We start from the raw sequence: 20,280 nt of genomic DNA, 5'->3' as shown, positions 1-20,280 counted from the left end.
AGCATGGCTTGTCAGGGCTGATTGCAGCGGCACTGGGGCAGATAAGTCAGTCTTACTATTATCCTATGTAAGCTAGGAGTGCCAAATTACAACTTTAGCCTTAAACCCCCACAGAGTTTACTTACGAATGTCTTAAGCCACAGCAGAGAATACAAAATCCCGCACTAAAAAAACAGATGACCAAGGTTTGAGGGGGGGACAAAAAGAAGTGTGTGTGACAGGATGTGTGCACAATATATATCTCAGTCTGGATTCCGTTCAGGCTATTGGCTCCCGCTGCTGTCTTTTTATTGCTGTCAGCATCTCCCCTGGCTCATAACTATGATGTTCTGACAGCTTTACAAGGATTGTAATTTAAATTTATTTCTACCATGCTATTGATTCTCTCACCACTTCAATGGCATGTGTGTCTGGCTAGTCTAACATAGAAATGCTGCACAGCTCTATTAGCATGTATAGATTTTCTTCCCATGCCTAAAACCATTTAGATCTTAAAAGACTAACAAACAGGGACAGTTTTACAGCAAGAGCATTAGTAGATTAAATTGGGGAGGCTTAGTTCCAGGGGTGAAATAAAAATAGGTAACTTGCAGCAGTTGCCATCAGAGTTAGTAAAGTGTAGATATATTGTACATCCACACCGCCTTGCTCAAAGGACTGTCACATCATTTATATGTATCCATAATAAATAAACAAGTTGTGGTATTATAGTTTGGTGATCTTGCCCAAACCAGAGTAGTTTTAAACTTAGTCGATTTAAGCATGCTTTTCTGTTCCTTTTCTCCTATGTTGTCTCCCTCACGTTCTATCGCTCCCTCCATTTACCACCAATTCAATTTCTCCCAAGCTCCTTACTTTGTGATTTATGACTTCTCCCACACCATAAAAAGGTGGAAAAATAAGGCTTTTTACCTTGCCCACGTACTGCGGGTCCGACCCCATGTACTCCTCCAGCACAAAGAACTGGTTCCACACCCAGCCCCTTTTGACCCGTTGAAATCCAGCCGCCCCATTCCTCATCGGGCCCACCAAGCTCCTGGTGTGCTCCCTCCCCGTCCTGCTCCGTCCCAGCGGCGGTAAAGGTGGACGTAAAGAGACTGAGCCTTCGTCGACGAGAATCCAAAGGAACAGCAGCAGGCAGTTCCTTGTTAGCATTGGCGATCTGTGAGGTTCAGGTCCCCAAATTAAAGTCCAGTGATGAGAGCTGAGCCACACTGAAACTACTTGTGGAGATGGTTATGGGGAATGGGTGAGGTGTGGGGGGAGGGGCTGTGCCGGTGCCCTGAAAGCAGTTCTCTTGGGTCTGTCAGGATCCCACTCAGAGATTTATGGAGCTCATCACCTGAAGGAAAGAAAACAAATATATAGTTAAAAAGTTTGTTTTTTGCTGAATCCCCATTACCTGCATTACCCATATCAAAGATGCAGTGTTATCAACCTGATCAGAGATAGCCCAGGACTGTCTAATAGCACACATGGTCATCGTATAGTATGTGATGTTAATAGCTTGTTGCTAATAAATACCAATGACTAAGCAGTACTTTCAGGCTCATAGTCTTTGCCCCCACCTCCCACCTGCTTTAGTTTTTAACTGCTCATTAACAAGTACTGTGGTAGGGGTGGATGATATATTGATTATACTTGATGTATTGCCATTTGTTCCATGTGGGATGTATAAAATGACTCTAAAATGAACACTGAGTATAAATTAATACATTAATTTTTATGCCACCAGCATGAGACACTTTGGCATTTCAGTTTTGTCTCGTTCTCCCCTATGGCTCTCTCCCTCTCGCAGACAAAAAAAAAAAAAGTGTGTGAGCAGGCTAGGCATGTGTTTTTCTATCTGCAGGGCTCTAGATCATCACCATTTAGTTGCATTTTGGTACCTTGGAGCACCGTGCAACTTGCAGATACTGTTAATTTATGAACTGGAAAGCTGTTAGTTTGTTTCCACTCATACTGATTAAATCTTCACATTTAGCGATGCCACTTTGGCAGTTTAACTTTCCCTACCTGCTTTCATCTAGTTATCGGAAGCTTCAAGTTCACAGTAAAAGCATCAACGCATTCTGCCCAAGATGAGCCGGTTTCTTCAGAGCAGAAGTACCTGTGGTTCTGCTTTGATTTATTTTATTATAACATTACTTTATCTAACTTTATTAAAATAGCACTTTGTTATTCTACTTCATTACAATTGTACTTTATTTAACTTTATTAGGACAGTGCTTTAATTAGCTTTATTGTTAAAGCACTTTATCATAAAAATACTTTATTTAACTTGATTATAACGGCAATTTTTAAAATTATTATGACACTACTTTATCTAACTTTTATCTAACTTTATTATGCCAGTATTTTATTTAAATTTATAATAATCGCACTTTATACAGTACTTTATTTAATTTTATTGTAAAAGTACTTAATTTACAACAATTACGAACACTTAACTGTATTATAACCATACTTTATTTAACTTTATCAATTCTGCAATTTATTTAACTTAAAGGGATAGTGCACCCAAAAATGAAAATTCAGCCATTATCACTCACTCATATGCCGAGGGAGGCTCTGGTGAAGTTTTAGAGTCCGAGGGAGAAGTGGGTAGCAGCACAACTGCACACCTAATGGCTGACGGCGACCCAGATTAAAAAGTCCAAGAGCACATAATTGAAACCATAAAAAATCTCCATACTGCTCGTCCATAGTGATCCTGAAGCCCCGACATAAAAAGTTGTTTGGAAAAACGTCATTTGAACTCTGTTTTTAGCCTCATTGTAGCCTGTAGCTCTGACTGCCTCTGTGGACCGTACTCACGTGTGCGTGCGAGACCAGCGAAAGCATATAAACACACATGAAGGCGGTGCCCATGTCTCACGGTCTTGTGCAAGTGCACACACGTCAGCGCAGTGTACAGGGATGCAGTTAGAGCTACAGGCTACAATGAGGCTATAAACAGAGATCAAATGACATTTTTCCAAACAATTTTTATTTTTTATTTTTTATTTTTTATGTCACGGCTTCAGGACACTTGGATCACTACGGACGAGCAGTATGGAGATATTTTTTGGTTTCAATTCTGTGTTCTTGGACGTTTTAATCGCCGTCAGCCATTAGGTGTGCAGTTATGCTGCTACCCACTTTACCCTCGGATCTCCGTAAGTCTTGTGAGGACTCTAAAACTTCACCAGAGCCTCCCTCGGCATATGGGTGAGTAGATAATGGCTGAATTTTCATTTTTGGGCGCACTATTCCTTTAATTTTAACAGTACTTTATTTAACTTTATTATAATGACACCTTATTTACCTTTTATTATAACCATACTTTGTTCAACTTTTTTTATCAACACTTTATAACATTATTATAACAGTACTGTATTTGACTTTACTATAACTACTTTTATTAACTTCATTATAACAGTACTTCATTTGACTTAATTATTACAGTTCTTTGTTTAACTTTACTATAGCAGCATACTTTCCATACTTTCAATTAATTTAACAGTATTTTTATTTAATAGTTTAGTATTTTAGTAGCCTACAATAGCTCAGAGTACATTTTTAAATTATCAACATATATATCGTGTTTTGCAATGTAGCCTGAAAATATTGCAATATTATTTATAGGCCATATCGCTCAGCCCTATTACTGGCATTACTACTGCATTAGACAGCTCTCTTTGATGTATGCTCTAATTAGCTGGATTACTTGTCTCTGTAGTGAAAACTATGACTTTATTTTTGCTGTCAATTTCAGGCCACCGCCTACTGTGCCACAGACCTGTCAGTATTACTGCAGTTCCCTGATTGCCCATGGAGGTTGAAAGTCATGTATTATTTAATGACAACTTAATGAGAGGGTGCTGAGGAGCTTTAATGTTTTGCTTCACACACCTTGTAATATATATATATATATATTTTAATCACATCTGTCAGAAAGCCACTGAAAATGTAGATAAACCTTTTTCAAAAACTTGTCACAAATGTACAGTTGCTACACCAGTTGCAAGCAACCATCTAAGGATAAAGCATGATGCACTGGCAGTTCATACATCAAATTGACATGTGTACTGTATGAGATGTCAGTGCAAAGCAGCATGCCCACAATGATTTCTTTAAGATACTTTGCTTTCTCTCAGCCATCACTCCAGTGAGGAGCACAACAGATTTGACAACCAACGGCCACAGGAGATTGTTCTGCCTGCCGCATCATGTCATTTGACTGACATGCGGTCTATAAACGAGGCAGCTCATACAGAAGATTACTAATATGTAATCCAGCTCACAGACAAGCAATTGAATATTTGATTAGTTTTCTTCCAGTGTGCTTTGTTTGTTTCTGCACATAGTTCAGCAGAAGTACCAATGAGCTATATGATGAATGCTGCATGTCAAAGCAATGCCATTTCATTCCATTGAGTCTGATTTTGCATGCATGAGTAAAGCACAAGTGTAGTCAGAAACACGCTTGAATTCGCAATAGCAATGATCTCTATGCCAAATTTCAAGTTCGTAGGGCTAAAACTGTGGCTGCCAGAAGAAGGGGAAATTTTTGTGGACTGATCGACCAACCGACCGACCAACTAATTGACAGAGTGACCTAAAGAGCTGCTGGTCGCAGCTGAGAAAAAAAAAAAAAAAAAAAGGACAATTCTGAACAACTCCATGTCTTGGTAAATGTGTGTATCCATTATTTTCGAAATGATAATAAAATGTAGGTACTAAATAACATGTCATCAGCACTTTTAAAAACACTACGAACTAGAAAATATGGTGGAACACAATCACGAAAGACAAACTAGGTCAATTATTCTACACCTGGTGACCTTCGAAAGTTACTGACATGTATTTATTGATGTAGGGTTATTATGTTTGGACAGCCAGCACATCTTTATCAATAACAGGACTAAAATGTGATTTCTTAATTAACAGTCATTCATTACACAACCTAATGCACGGAGGAAAAAGAAATATTACCGACCCAACCCAATTTGTTAAGCCTCATTCATTATTGAGCAAACAGCTATTGCACTGTTGCTGTTCACACCTTGTTTGCAAGCCTGACTACCATATCAACACTCAAGCATTCAGCTCTAGCCTTGTTACGAGACACTTAATTGCGCTGAAAACAAGAGAAGGGAACCACAAATGGTTGGAATGAAGAATGGAGCTAATGGTTTCCACACCTGGTTTATTGTTCCTCTCTCCCTCCTAATGCACTTATAAGCTGTACAGTAATGGAAGACAGCGTGCCTCTAATTTCATAACCGGGGCCCTCATTGACATCATTGTCTTTGATTAATTATACAGACTTGGAACATCGGCTTCAGAGGGAGATTACTTCAACAAGGTTATGCCGTGCACCCAGATCCATTTATTCTCTCTGTCACCACAGTATCTTAAAAGTCAAAACTGATCTGCAAAGTTCTCCGTGCAAAATTGGCAGGAACTATCTTGACACGGGTCAGACATGCCTCTCTCTCAGGTCACTCCTCATTTAGCATTGACATAATGGAAAATGACTGTTCCCATAATTCCTGCAAAATCACGCCTCTGTCACTGTACGGCCCTGGGAGGGCTCGATGCATATTTTATGAGATAAGTTCATTAGCATGTGTCGGGCTTCGGTTGTGAGCCTTGACCCGCGTGTCTACTTCAGATAACACGACGCAGTGGGCTGACAGCGTTCTCACACATCACCTTCAATAATCAAAGAACATATGGCTAGCCGATCTGCTGGTGCAGATTACCACCCACAAGAGACTCCCACAGAAAGTTATTAGTCGTCAAGACTGCCATAAACATGACAAACAAATAAGTAGGCATTGACTCCTGGAATGGAGGGGAGAAATGAGTCATCTGGATCAAGTTCTTGTTTTGCATACACATTCATTTCCTAATAGATATGTGGGCAGATATATTATTTTTCCCCCTTCTTTAACAACTGCAGTGTTGTGCACTGGGGACGGACATGTCATTCAGAGACCCAAGGAAGTCATAGTTGTTTTAATAAGGTTATGGAACTGCCTGCTCATGATTCAGACAGCAATGAATGAATCATCAAGGAGTTTTCAAAAAAGCTTTTGAATTGTAAAAAATAAGGTGTGATTCACATTCGGAGCAGAAGCATATAAATAGATTTCCTGAAAATTGGACTATGATATTTAATTTAGTGTAAATGGGGAAGACGCTCTACAAATATTTAGTCATCACTCTTTTGGGTCACTTTTTAGTGCTGTATTAGATACTTTACAAATATGTAAAAATCCTCCAATGATCATGCAGCCAAAGCACATATAATTCCCTGTAGGTGCAGCAGTGGTGCAACAGAGGGAGGACAATAGAGTAATATGATGAGAATAATTCAATATCTTATAGGATCGTTCTGCGTAAACCCTGTCACAGGCTTATACATTTTACATTTAATAACTGAGTGAAGGTGAAGTTGAGTGTATGGATTTAAGATGATAGAATTCAAGATGTGTTGAGGTGTCCTGGACAAGGATAGTTGAGGGAAGTGTGATGAGCACATGTTGCCAGTCAACATTTATCTAGCAGTGTGATTGAGGGCTGTAAATTAGAAGTTTAAGTATATGACATTGGTATTATTCAAAAATTGCATGTACAATTTCTTTCTTCCATCCATTAAAGTTTCCTGTATTATATATTTGCACACAACCCCAGCTGTAGATCCCACTTACACTCTATAATCTACCTCTTTTGTTTGTACAAAAGCAGTCATCCATTAGTTCCACAATTCAACAGAGTAATAACCAGGCTCCCAGGAAGTGTGCCAGACTTTGAAGCCGATAGTGACCAAACTGTCAAAGACAAGGTCTGGGTCTGTCATGTGATGCCATTGAGCCCAGAAAGACTTTTCCCCATAGACTCACACTGGGAAAGAGCCATCTGTAAATCAGTGGGTATCTTTTTTTTGACAGTCACAAGTCCCGTGAAATGACTCGTTTTACTATTGAGATTTGATCCATTCGGTCCAATAACAATTCAGAAGTGAAGAAGAGCAGCACAGTTTTCCCTATTCAAGTTAGATTAGCACTAAAATGGAAGTAGCCGGTGCTGCTGGCAAAGTCTTTTGTGTGCTTGCTCTATTGGCCCAATGATGCGGAAGATTTGGCTAATTTTACACCTGGGAAGTGGAACTTTTTTGACTTTATGCATCACTGAGCAACTTTCATAGGAATGAAAGGGGCCTCGTCTTCAACCCTGTGTCCAGTGCCCTTTATACATCCGTGGTAATAACAATCAAAGTGACAGAAACTGAGACTAGTAACCTGTGAGACAATGATCAGTCATTAGAAAGGTGTTTAGTATCTTCAGGTGCTACTAATGAAGCTAGCAGATGCGTCGGGTCAATAATGATAAATGCTCTGCTGTTGTAAAACTCTTGTGCCGGCACTGTAATCAAGTCATCAGATAATCCTGGGGTTTCTTCTGAATTTTGATGATCCAAGAAGAAATACACAATCTAGAAGCAGCCTCTTTCTTGGATGGTAAATGTTGACTTTGTTTACATTCACGTGTCTTGTATGGTAAATGTTTAATATGTATGGATTTACATGTCTGAGTTAGGACAAATTAGCAAAATATTTAAAGTCTCTAAATTTATGTTTCACACATCGTACATCAAAAGACCAGTTTCATGTGAGCACAGATCACATTTGCTTTAAAATCTGATTTGTAATAGCAGTGAAGTCTCCTGTCATAACAGGTGCGTTGAGGTTCAGCACTGTCACCTCAATGATCAAAACAGTGCCCTCAACTGAACCACAGCCCTGACTGATGAGAAAATATGTGCACTAAGGCCGAAGAGATGAAGGGAAAAAAGCGTTAGTCAGTCAGGGAAATCACTGTGAAGACATTGTTTTTGCTCGGCTAAGGCCAAAGAAGACTGTAATATCATTGAAACCCTTCAGGGGAAGAGTGGGAGGAGAGAAGTGTAGGTGGAAGCAGTGTAATGAAAATGGGAGTAACAACACAGCTGGCCAGTCAAGCTAAATTATCAAAGAGCACCTCTTGTGTAGGTTATAGCACAACCAAAGTAATGAATAGCGAATAAAAAAGCTCTGTTAGTTACTCAGATACATTTACTCATTTAAGATGCAGTCTGGCTTCAACCATTTTGTCGGCTTGGCAAAAAACAAGGTGATTTATCCGCATTTAGGTGCGAAACAATGACACATACTGTTAGATGCAAAGCACCTAAACGGATATGCTGCTGTGTTGGGAAAAGAAAGATACTGCACTACATTTTTTTGTTTTCGTTATGATATTCATTGGAGGGCTGCTTGCATGCAAGGCTTGTGCACAAAGCTTTAAGAAGCACAGAACTTGCTTCCCTGAACAATGGAAACATTAATATGATTTGATGAGTCGTCTTCCCTACTTTTTCTTGCATCCCACGCACATTGTGTTTGTGGAGAGCCAAAAGATGCCTTCCACTCACATTATGTCTGGGCAGTTGTTAAACTTGGTGGTGGTATGAAATGGTATAAACTCTCATAGCAGGAAAATTATGAGTTTTTACTAAGCCAGAGTTGCCACTCAGTGTAACAGTGATGCTTTTCCAATTACAATATGACAAAACCTTGAAAGAATACTGATAGATGTGTCTGTTATTTCTTCCACCCCTTTGTGTATCTTAGTTTACACACCACAGCGGTGTTGACCACCAGCAAAGCACTTTAAATTAGCTATCTCGCTGAAAAACTGATTCAGCCATAAATAACCGCGGCGATTTCACAGAGATGATACCACTATTGAATGCTAGTGCTAAGCGTTTTGAACCCGAGATTTGTCCTGTTGAAGAACACCTCTATCTTTCATTGAGTTCATTAGAACACTAAGACAGTAAGCCAAAACACATTCTTTTAATAGTGACAAATGGCAACTACTCCCTTTGCCAAGGCTATTTCTGTGATAAATGTGCTTTGATGCTTACTTTACTAAAGTGCTATGTCGGCAGAACCAAGACTGGAAAGAGACTTTGCAGAGGGTTTTAGTCATGCTGGGGAAGCTGCTTTGGAACTGTACTTTAACACATTTAATACTGGAAAATGTTGGACTGCAGCTAAAATACTCTCAAGGATCAATTTTTGGCATAAAAAAACAAACAAACCGCAAAGTAGTTCAGTAACAAAATGTGTTTTAATTCATCTTACTATATAATGACGAAAACTGTGTGTGTGTGTGTGTGTGTGTGTGTGTGTGTGTGTGTGTGTGTGTAAGCAATATTACATCAATTGGCCAAAGGGGGACGCTATAGCAACCGATTGAAATTGCAAACTTTGAATGGGCATATCTCATGCCATGAAACATTGGACAGAGATGCCTCTCCTCATGGGGAACAAATTTGCCCCAAGAACCCATAAGTTCCGGTTAATTTAATTTAATTTTTTTTTAAATTTTATATACTTTATTAATCCCCGAGGGGAAATTCAATTTTTCACTCTGTTTGTCAATTACACACAGGTCCGAACACACACATGCACAAACTGGACCTATACATGCACTAAGTGGAGAGATGTCAGAGTGGGCTGCCCATGACAGGCGCTCCGAGCAGTTGGGGGGTTCGGTGCCTTGCTCAGGGACACCTCGGCAGTGCCCAGGAGGTGAACTGGCACCACTCCAGCTCCAGTCCACGCTCCATATTTTGGTCCGGACAGGGACTTAAACAGGCTACCCTCCAGTTCGCAACCCAAGTCCCTATGGACTGAGCTACTGCCGCCCCAGTAGATTTTCCGCCATTTTGAATTTTTTGAAAAATACTTCAAATCGATCTCTTCCTAGGAAGTTTGACCGATCTGCATGAAATTCTGTGAACATAATATCTAAAGTATCATATCATAATATTATCATAATTATAATATCATAAAGCATAATATCTCCAATATCTAAAATTCCCTCTTGGCAAAAGTTGGAAAACTTACTAAAACTGAGCTTCTATAAGGCAATGAATATTGCGGAGGGCGTGGCTCATCACATAAAGGTGTATAACATCTCAAGGGTTTCACCGATCACCACACAACTTTGTAGGCATATGACCACACATAATCTGAGGGGACCCCTCCATTATTGACCCCATCAAACAAAATGGGGGCGCTAGAGAGCTAATTTCTTATCTAGGCCTGACCACCATATTGATTTTTACTAAACTTGGTAGATATGTAGAACAGGACGCTTCATGGTGACTGGAGAAATTTAACTCTAATTGGCAACTGGGTGGCGCTATAACAACAGAAAAATGCTTAAAAATGGCTAAAATGTGACCGATCGCTGTGGCTCCCCCTGTGGCCGAATGTTTTGTCTTCTAATTTTTGGTATGACTAAGTCATGGTATGGTATGCTGTACATAATCACGGAAACTGTCAGTGTGTCATTCTGTCAGTCTGTCATTCTGTCTGTTCCATGTTTTTCTACTCACTGACGTGGTCAATCTATGTGAAACTGCACATAGGCATTGAGGACTGGCATAGGTAGAAGGTGACAAAGCTACCAATGGGTATGGACTAGTGATAAATATAATGCAGAAATATTTAACACCCACTGGAGCTGTATGTAATAAAACATAGTATTTTGAAATAATGTCCAGATGTCCTGAGCTGATGAATTGGTATCAGGATGAATATTGATTTGAATCAGCTAAAATAAAGCTGATCGAAATTTGATTACAATGTTTTGACGACTTGTTATGTAGTGCTGCTTTCCTTTCCCACAGCTAGACTTGACAGTATAGAATTTCAGTGGCATGTCAGTGAAATTTAGTGTGTGTGAATTTGTGCCCACTTGTGCGAGTGAGTCACATTGGCAAACGCCACACTGATTCACTTAGCTCCAACTCTATCTTTTTCATTAGCAAAGAGCACTGTACAAAGCATTTAGGTGACAGCTTTTCATTTTTAGCCATCACTTTCTCTAGTTCATTTCAATGGCAGCACATTTCAGCCGCTTTTAATTAACGTTTATTCTGTTAGTCACTTGAGGGCAGGCCAAAATTTAACTTGATGTGTGGTTGAAGTGCTTACTGCAAGCCGGCATCTACTCACTCAAAGATCTTTTGTGAGGTAAGAACTTCCACTTTGTATCACCTTTGTATAACTGCAAGTGTGAAGGGTTCCTCTCGGTGACAGCCAAGCATCAATTTCAAGAGTCACATTTTACCTGTTAAACTATCATTCATATCAGAGCAAAAAATTATAAGTTATTAACTTAATGGTTTTGAACCAGGACCCTCAGTATTTAATCTTGGTATTCGCTCACAGAATAGGCTGTTGCTACACCTTCACTTAATGAAAACTGAACTAAGAAAAATGTCTTTCTTTCACAGTGTGCCCTGTACATCGAATAATCTGTAAAACTTAAACTTGGACGCTCTGCTGCCATTACAGCTGTTGCCTTATTTCAGATATTGTTTTAATCGAATGTGAATGCTTTTAAGCAACCATCTACTTCACAGTATGCTTATTATTCTCTATATAACTTTTAGCTATTACGTATTGTTATTATTGTTTATTATTCTGTAAGCTTTAATTTATTTTTTAAGTGGTTTGCATATTGGTCCCTTGTTTATTTTAATTTTCTTCAGGTTTGATTTTGATTGTTTTTTAATGTCTTTTTTCATTCTCGGCATCATTTAAAACGAGTGTCACCCTCAATTGATTTCCACAATCTTAAATAAACGTTTGACATGAAGTAGCAGGTTTGCGTGTTTCTCAGGTTGTCGGATCCGGATCAGGCCAAATTAACTTGAGGAATGTCCACACTGTGTATAATGGAAATACTGTGACAAGTGACTGTCAAAGCCTGGCAAGTGTGGCAATAAAAGCAAACAGGACAAGGTTAGGTTTGTCACAGCAAGTGCTACAACAGATGTCAACTTGTCTCTTTCTGTTTTTTCTATGAAATGCCTGTCACTCCATCATTCCTATATTTTCACTTTCACACCTTCCTGCCAGAGACAATGGTGTCAACCCAAACCCAAACCAATTGAGTGCTTTTTTCCGCATGAACAAAAACCAATGAGGTTTTATGTTAATAGTAGAAAAGTAATGACTGGGCTGGCAACACACTCAGTTTTATTTTCAAAAATACATTTAAACTGCTCGTTTGCTCAGGCCCAATCATTTTTGCACAGTCACACCCGAGCATGTAGTGTTTTGTTTGTGTTATAAACCCACAAAATCAAAATAACAGATCTTTTTTCCCCATAAATTTTCTATAACCCGATAATCCAGTGCTCAGCTATGTTTTATCATGTCTTTGATATCTGAAGTTTTGACAGATACAAATATTCAGAGTCAGGAGACATGCCTGATCTTATTCTGGAGCAGTGAAAGACAGACAGCTACAGAGATGAAATGAAGCAGCCCTGTTGCCCCAAGGCAGCTATAGAGCACCATTGGTGCATAGGCAACTGCTGTCATCCAGGCAGACAGTTCTCAAGCATGTAGGGCTAAGACTAATATCTGACCTTGTGACTTCTGCTGCTTAAAACTGTTTTGCGAGGGACTGTCTGTTCCTCCCTATGTCACTGGTACGTTTTGGCCTCATCGATGTGTGTGTGTTTTTCTTTCCTCATGTCAAAGACGATCTGTGCTGAGCAAATGGATATTTATTCAATGTCTCTTGCTCCTTGTTTGGACCAGATGCTGCTTAGCGAAAGCACATCAGAAGCAGAACTGCAGCAGTGTCACTCCTCAGTGTCTACATTGGATACATTTAGTCACAGTATCGCTATGTGGTCATGCGGTCTAGCAGTGCTCAAAGCCCAATGTGGCTGAAAAACAAGGCTGAAATGTGTTGGGTGTAAACAGCCTGTTAAAGAAGCCTTGCCAAAATAACTGATTGAAAAATTTCTTGTTTTTAGAATCCAACTTGTGACCTTAAAAGTTTGGTTGACTCACAAACCAATTTGCTACTCATATGCAAGAGATTTTTGAAGCCAACTTGACTAAATGTTTGCCATGTTGGTTCTCACTTTAACATGTATTTCATGCAGGGAAAAAAGGCCTTTTCTTGGATGTTGTTGCAACCCTGGATTACCCCTTCTCACAACCCTTTCTACTGCAATTCAGGAAAAACTGGCTAGATTATAAACTGACGAGAAATGGTTTCATCAGTTCAATTTTGTCCAGTTACGAACCTTTCATGTCATTGAGTACACGCACTCCCCGAGATGGCGTATCACCTTGAATATAATCCAGTGATGATGAAAAATAAATTAGCTGCGTGTCCTACTGAACGAAGGTTGCCTCTCTGTTAGAAAATGAACTTTTCCCCCCTGAAGATATGGACGGCTTAGCTGTAGAGACAAAACTGGCCTGAGGCAATAAAGAAGCACCACACTGACTCAGCTCTCCCCAGCGTGAGCACGTCTGGATCCCCTGCCAACAGAGTCTATGATGCAACAGATATGGCTCCAATGAAAGGTTATGATTAAAAAGGAAATATATATAAAACTTCAGATAGGCGCCCAGGATCTGAATTATGGATTTTTCTCCCTAACTGTTAGGTGCTGTGGATAATCTGTAACATACTGCAAACACACGCACACAAAAAAAAGAGAGGGAAAAAAAAAACAAACCCTGAAGGTGGAACAGCTCCAAACTGATGCCTGGTTGCTGTTGTTTGAGTCAGAGCTGCTGCTGTTCTCTGATCTGAACTCAATGAATGTACATTACAATAAAAGGTGTGAATGTGGAGACCTGTCAGCACTCAGCTTGACTATGAACCCACACACCAAATTGACAGTAGGGGGAATCTTGCTTTACCTGCTACTATGAGGTGTGTAGTGCAAACCTGCGTGTGTGCTTCGGCATCCACTGAGTTAGCTTGAACTAAGAAAAGACTTACTCTAAGGCTGAATGTTGAACCCTGTTGTCGTGTCATACAGCGTGTCATTAAATTCCGCTTATGGCAATGACAAGTGTTGACAGAGGATGTCACAGGAGGCAAGCACCTTATAACAAGACAGACAGTGAGTAGCATTGGGCAAGTGGTCAAGCACCCTTTCATTTGTAGGTGGGAGTCACACAAAACTGTGTGGGAGTCACACAAAACTATATATAATCAAAAAACCTGGGGCAAGAGGCATAGAACTCTGAGGAGATTCAAACCTAAAACTGTGTCTAAGTACAAAGACAGAAATGTGCATATGCATTCTTTTTGCCAGACATATAATGTTGTACGTATGCTTGTCTCTCTTTTAGAAATCCCAGTCATTGTGGAGCTGGGCACACGTGCATGAGCCTCATTTCAGCTCCCACAGCTCGCCATAGATGGATGTAGAAAAGCCCTGAAACATTCGTTTGCATATCTATACTTGTGCCAGCTCCACCAGTCATTAGACCTGTCAGTGAGAAATACGGCAAAGAAGAAGTGCAATTTAACCGACTGTGTCGCATCACGGAGGGTCTCCAACAGTGCCAGAACAGCTGTCATGACGCGCGGCTGTGGATATTTGCAGCGTCCTTACCAGTCATTCCTCATGTTTCTGCAAACCATCAGCGCCGTGAAATCTCAATCATTATGAATATTAAACGTGAGAAGGTTGATCAATGACTCACTCATATGGCTCAGGTTGAAACTGACTTTACAAAGTGTGCCACAATTCAGGATCAAATTCTCTGATCATTACAACAGGGAGGTTATGGCTCAAGTGTAAACAAGAAGAATGATAAGTAGGGATGGGTAATTTTTTTTTGTGCTGCAAATGCCATAATGATACTTTTAACCAGTACCTGGTCCAATACTTTTTATTTTCCAATATACGCACCAATCCATAGTCAAAGATGTGAAAAAAATGGCATTTTAAAGTGAATTTATTTTTATCTGCAAAGGCAAATTTGAACTTTAAACTGTGAAGAGGCAATATATTGTTTAATTTCAAGTGCACTTAGATATATAAATATGAATGAATTCAAAACAATATTAACACAATCGCATAATTAATAAAACCTAATCCATTTACAACAATTTAACACTAAATAACACTTAGGGCCCGTCCCAACAGTACGTATGCGTGAACGTAACTGACACGGTGATGTAGTAAGTGGTGTCCCAATTCCTAGGAAAAGATTTCAACCCGTACCCATCGTTGCTTCATTTCAAGGGCCAAGGGGTAGTGGGCAATGGCTAGGGGTAGGGCCAAGGGCTAAGGGGTAGTGGACAAGGGGGGGTATTGGGATTGGGCCTTACAGTACTAATAACAGCAAAATAAACTTTGGTTGCTGAGTATCACATGAATTAAGATCCCTAACTCAAACATATCTGCATTATCTGTTTGAGAGTGGCTGACCGATACTACAATAAGAATAGCTGGTCCATCGCAACAGTCCACCTACGGAAGCCTGGTCAGTAGTGAGGCTAAGTTGTGGCTAACTTTGGGGCTAACTCCATTCATTTTAATCAGCAGGTTCTAAGCAAGACGCGGGAACCTGGCTTGAGTCTTAAGGAGTGGTATCAGTTGTAAACCCATTGGACTTCATACTCTCTGCTCAGGTCGCTGCAGCCTTACTGTCACCATCACAGATGTGTTCTCAGTCTTATCCTCACACCTGCTTCGCACACAAGGCAGCAAAATCTGTGCACTGTCATATTGGCACCAGGTCTCAGTACCCAACCCTAATGATAAGTAAAAAACAATTTAAAATGAAGTTTATAAATGCTCTTTTGACTGACATTCTACAGAATGCTGTACAGCTGGCAATAATAATAATATAATCAGTGAAATTGGCAACAACCTGCAAACAATGTTTCATTATAAGAATACATTTCTTGTCTTACATTTCATGTTCACCTTCATGTTACCCACAGCTGTCTCAGCTAAAACTGAGTATACGCCTGGTCCGAAGAGTGTGTGAGGTGCACACACTCTTCTTCCTCAATGACTAACACTTAATGTGTGGAAAAAGGCATTTGCATTATTTTTCTAAGTATGCTTTGGTCATAAATTTGGCTCCTGGCCTCTTTCACTTAGGGTTTTTATGATAATTGTTACATTAAAAGTAAGAGCTATAGTAAATTTGTAAATAACGGTGATTCATACAACCTCTTTCCATAAGGTATACGGGCAGGAAGACTAATAACAATGTGAGACATTTAGGTGCAAACAATTTCCTGACATGCTAGAAATAAAATCCCCTCTGCAATATGTAACACTGTGAAAGTGAGTGAGTTAAGGGATACTCAGGATAAAATAGCTTTTTCATAGTTCAGTAACAAGGCCAGAGTGGGGTGGAAAACCTTCTAAATCCTCCAAAATTGTTCAAACTTTGGAAAACAGTTCTTCTTATGCCACAAAAGGATAGATTTACAGCTGTGCAAATGTACCTCTCTTTTTGCAGGAAAAATAATAAACACCATCTTATTGTCACAGTGAGTGGATAAGAGTATTTGTTGGTGACTAGTTTTTTTTGCCATGCTGTAAAGCAGTCAGCAAACGTAATCATTTCATTTTTCTGCTACCATAAGTGTTGCAGATTCATTGATGTCCCACAGTTCCAGTAACTACAGTATTCTTATTGAAAGATCAATGATACAGTTGAACCACAAGTCTTCTGCCACCATCATGAAGGTTACTTGATGGTTCAAGAGTTCAGGAGACACTGCAGTTGGTAGGGGACAAACTTTATTTCCTCATCATCTCTAATGTAATGTGAATCTGGTCCCTTAAATTGCTGAATTTAACGCACCAGTTAGCCTATACTTTGTGAGGTATAGAGGATGGGGCCCTCGGATATAGTGCATTAAATCCAGTCATGGGTTAAACCCCTTAACGAAGGGATAAATTGAGGAGCAAAAGCATCATTTTGGGGTTACCTATGGACTGTTAAGTATCATTTAGCAGTTTTTCCCCTTGAATATTTTATTCCATTATGTATAAACTACCTTTGAAACCCTAGAGCATAACATTCTGGGATTCTCATCCTTACAGATGTCTCAACTCCTGGAGACAACTCTCACCATCATGTCATTAAATATCAATTTGGCAACATACAAAGAATATCTAAGAACCAGGAAAGGCTTTTTTCTTGTTACTTTTTAGAACACTTCCTAGTCCCTGCTCGCAACTGCTTTATAACAAGGCCAAAACAAACAAACAAATAAAAAATCAAAGGTGGCATATTTTCAGAGTTTCACATCTGCTCAACTTTACTTTCATACTTTAATAAAATGAAGGCAGGAAGTCAACGAGTGTATGATATGTTGTGTAGAATGGTTATGTATGATTTAAACCTGCAAAGTCACCAGTATGGTTTCTTGCAATACGACAGTGATAGCTGACCAGATGAATCTGTTATTGAGCAGAAAACTTGGAATTCTATGCAACACAAATTTGATTATTTGTCAGAGGCAAAATTATGAGTCAGCAAGCATAAAGTGAGCAGCGTATAGATACGCCTTGTCTAATAATTTCTGTTGAGATTGCAAGTAATAAATGTAGAAAAGCCATCAGCTGTTTTGCTGGCTGCTGGTGGATGTAATGCCACCTTAAAGCCTTGCATTGAGCCAACTTAGTGGTGATTCAGTTTTGTGGAGCTGATCCAGCGCAGTTAATTAGTGTTGTCTTCATCAGATTATCCAAAATAGAGTTTCCAGTATTTTTTATTTAAGGCTTTATTGGGTATTGTGAATGAATAATTTGGGGGTATTTTCCTTTTGTGACCTTCTTCAGTCATTTACACAGCCGAAACTTTATGAGAAAACAATTGATGTGCTGCAAGTTGGCCTCTTTAATCACAGCTGAACAGCTTTTGCCTATTACAGCTGTTGTCTTCTTCTAATTACCCTGATCTAATAAGTGCATTTGCTTGCTGTGACAGACATATATCCCAAACTATTATGACTGTCATTATCCGGCCGCAGCATTTTTCAGGCAACGCATTTCCCATTTTCGCTTAATTAGACATTGCTAAATGTTAACAGATAAAGCTTGGGCGAGCAAGTCAGCCTGCGTTCAGATTTACACCCAGGCTGAGCAGATGGCAATAAATTAGATATGAGAGAGAGACAGAGAGGGAGAGAGGGGGAGAGAATGGGCAGTGGCCTAAACAATTACTGAATTCCTGTTTAATGGTAGCAGAAAAAGAACCTGCCATGTTCATTTTTGTGTCATTTTTGAAGGTGCCGGTCTGTATTATAATCAACTGTGGAGCTGGAATTATGAACAGTTCCACCTGTTTCCATTCCCCTCCTACTGTTATTTTATTTCTTATTTGGTGCGCCGGTTATATACTTAAAAGCATACCTATTATGCACGACTGCTTTGATATTCCATCTTATATTCAACATTTAGATCAAAAGGCTTTCTCTACACTGCTTCTGTTGAACTTACCATGTTGATGCAATGGACAGATAACTCACATCTCACACCAAGTGATAAAACTCTCTCCCAAGGTTGGTGAAGTGGAAAAACAAAATCTTGCAAGTATTGAATATTATCATTCAACAGCTTATTTCAAGCACTCGCAAATATATGAATGGTAAGCTCCTCAACACTGTTATTCACTGAAGCTTAAATAGGGCTAACAACCTCACCTCTGCAGTCGACTGAATGCTAATGGCATCTGACAGTACAGAGTTTGCCATTTATGAGACTTCTGTTGTGCCACAAGTCTATCTTTGTCACCCTACATACATGAAAAAGTCCTACTTCTATTTGCGTCACCACCAGTCGAAAATGTAGCATGGAGTAACAGCCAGCTTGTTGCCGTGCTGTGCTGCGATGTAAAGTTCTCTCTCAACTTGAAAAGTAAGTACAGAATAAGTTAATGCTGGGTGCATTTTCCCCGACTTGTGTTCTATTGTGTGTCTTTCCTTTTGTTTTTATTTTCCCCACCACGGTAATGACTACAGTCGACGGGGGAATTCTCACTCGATGAACGCCTTATTATTTGATTATTTGAGACAGCTCTTAAAAGTGTGTATGTGGGGAAGCTTGGTGATGCTTAATTAAGAGGGCTCTGATGCTGCGGAGCCGTCACTTTTGCAATTGGATGACGAGGGAGAACTGAAAACAAATCAAGCCCTTTTGGTATACGCTATAGACAATGTGGTACTCATGAATATGAAAATCAGCACTTGACGTGCTGTGTTGCAAATGAAATACAGAAGATTTATAATTTCCCAAGTCTCCAAGATACAAGGTATAAATACACATCCATTTTTTTTTCTAGTGTGGAGATTAGATGTAGGGAGTGAGGTGTCGTAGAAATAATGATACCCTGTCAGTATTACTCAGTTTTGAGAATCAGACAGTAAGATGAAACTTAATGTCAGCTAGAGCCCACTTTAAATGATGGTTTCATCAACAACACACTCTAACTCCCATCTTGTCTAATATCAGTGCTTGGTCAGTGGCCCTACACATCAAATTATGACACTTAAGGTACCACGCCATCATCAATTTTGGATGATAAGGGACAGCCTGTCCACTGACATGCTTTAAATGCACTGTGTCTTTTCCAAAATCAACTTTACTTTTCACAAAAAAAATCTACAGTTTCTTTATACTAAGCCAGTTACTCAGAGCATCAAAAAACTAATGCCACCTTGGACTGAGGGTGTCTTAGTGCATCAGTATCTGATGCCAAGGGCCACTGGCCACTGGCCAAACGTCAGTATATGACTAATAGGAGTGAGACTGGGTTGGTAATGAGGCTGTACCCCAATCAAAGTTATCAGTCGAATCAGACGTGGCCCGTAAATACGAATATTCAATCATTTGTTCCTTTTTTTCCATATAACATTAAGAGAGTTTGAAGAGGGTTCGGCAGGACGTTAAGGGTGACTGGGGCATTGATGTAATATAGTAAACAAGCTAATTTAGCCCTCTGAGCTAAATTAGCTAACTGCGCTAACAACAGATCAGGAATGTGCAACAACATTTTTTGCCAACACTAGATATCAAACATAAGCCAGAGATTGTATCGTATTAAATTACTGTGACTGTAAATTTACCACTTCTACGAAGGCAGAAGATAACATTACTGGCACGAGGTAACGTTGTCACTATGGGCAGCTGCCTTTGTCTCACTTAGACTCACCCTGGGTCTGGGTCTGCAGCTGCCTGTACCTAACAGTAGTGTGAAAGCAAGGAGTGCTCACTCTGCAGCTAAATCTGGGAGCTGAAACATCCCCAGTACACTGCACACTGACTGAGCTATAAAACAAGACAAAACAAAAAAAAAAAAAAAAGCCTGCTTGACTCAAGAAAATCTCGACTGAGGGGCCTTCAATTGATGATTCGAATCTTCGACTTTC

The 20,280-nt window shown here is 39.6% G+C and overlaps 1 protein-coding gene across 1 annotated transcript in view; it reads right to left on the bottom strand.

Moving 5' to 3' along the window:
* Positions 1–20,280, bottom strand: part of LOC125882063 (cadherin-12-like) — a 146,623-nt gene that overhangs the window by 91,204 nt on the left and 35,139 nt on the right. The window contains exon 2 of the mRNA XM_049565700.1: positions 913–1,342. Coding sequence (XP_049421657.1) covers positions 913–1,155 — 243 coding nt within the window. The 5' untranslated portion in view covers positions 1,156–1,342. The remainder of the gene's footprint in view (positions 1–912; positions 1,343–20,280) is intronic.

Source organism: Epinephelus fuscoguttatus, linkage group LG21, assembly GCF_011397635.1.
Source record: "Epinephelus fuscoguttatus linkage group LG21, E.fuscoguttatus.final_Chr_v1".
NCBI lineage: Eukaryota > Metazoa > Chordata > Actinopteri > Perciformes > Serranidae > Epinephelus > Epinephelus fuscoguttatus.
Note: the sequence above shows the minus strand (reverse complement) of the source record. Positions and strands in the feature narration are given on the sequence as shown.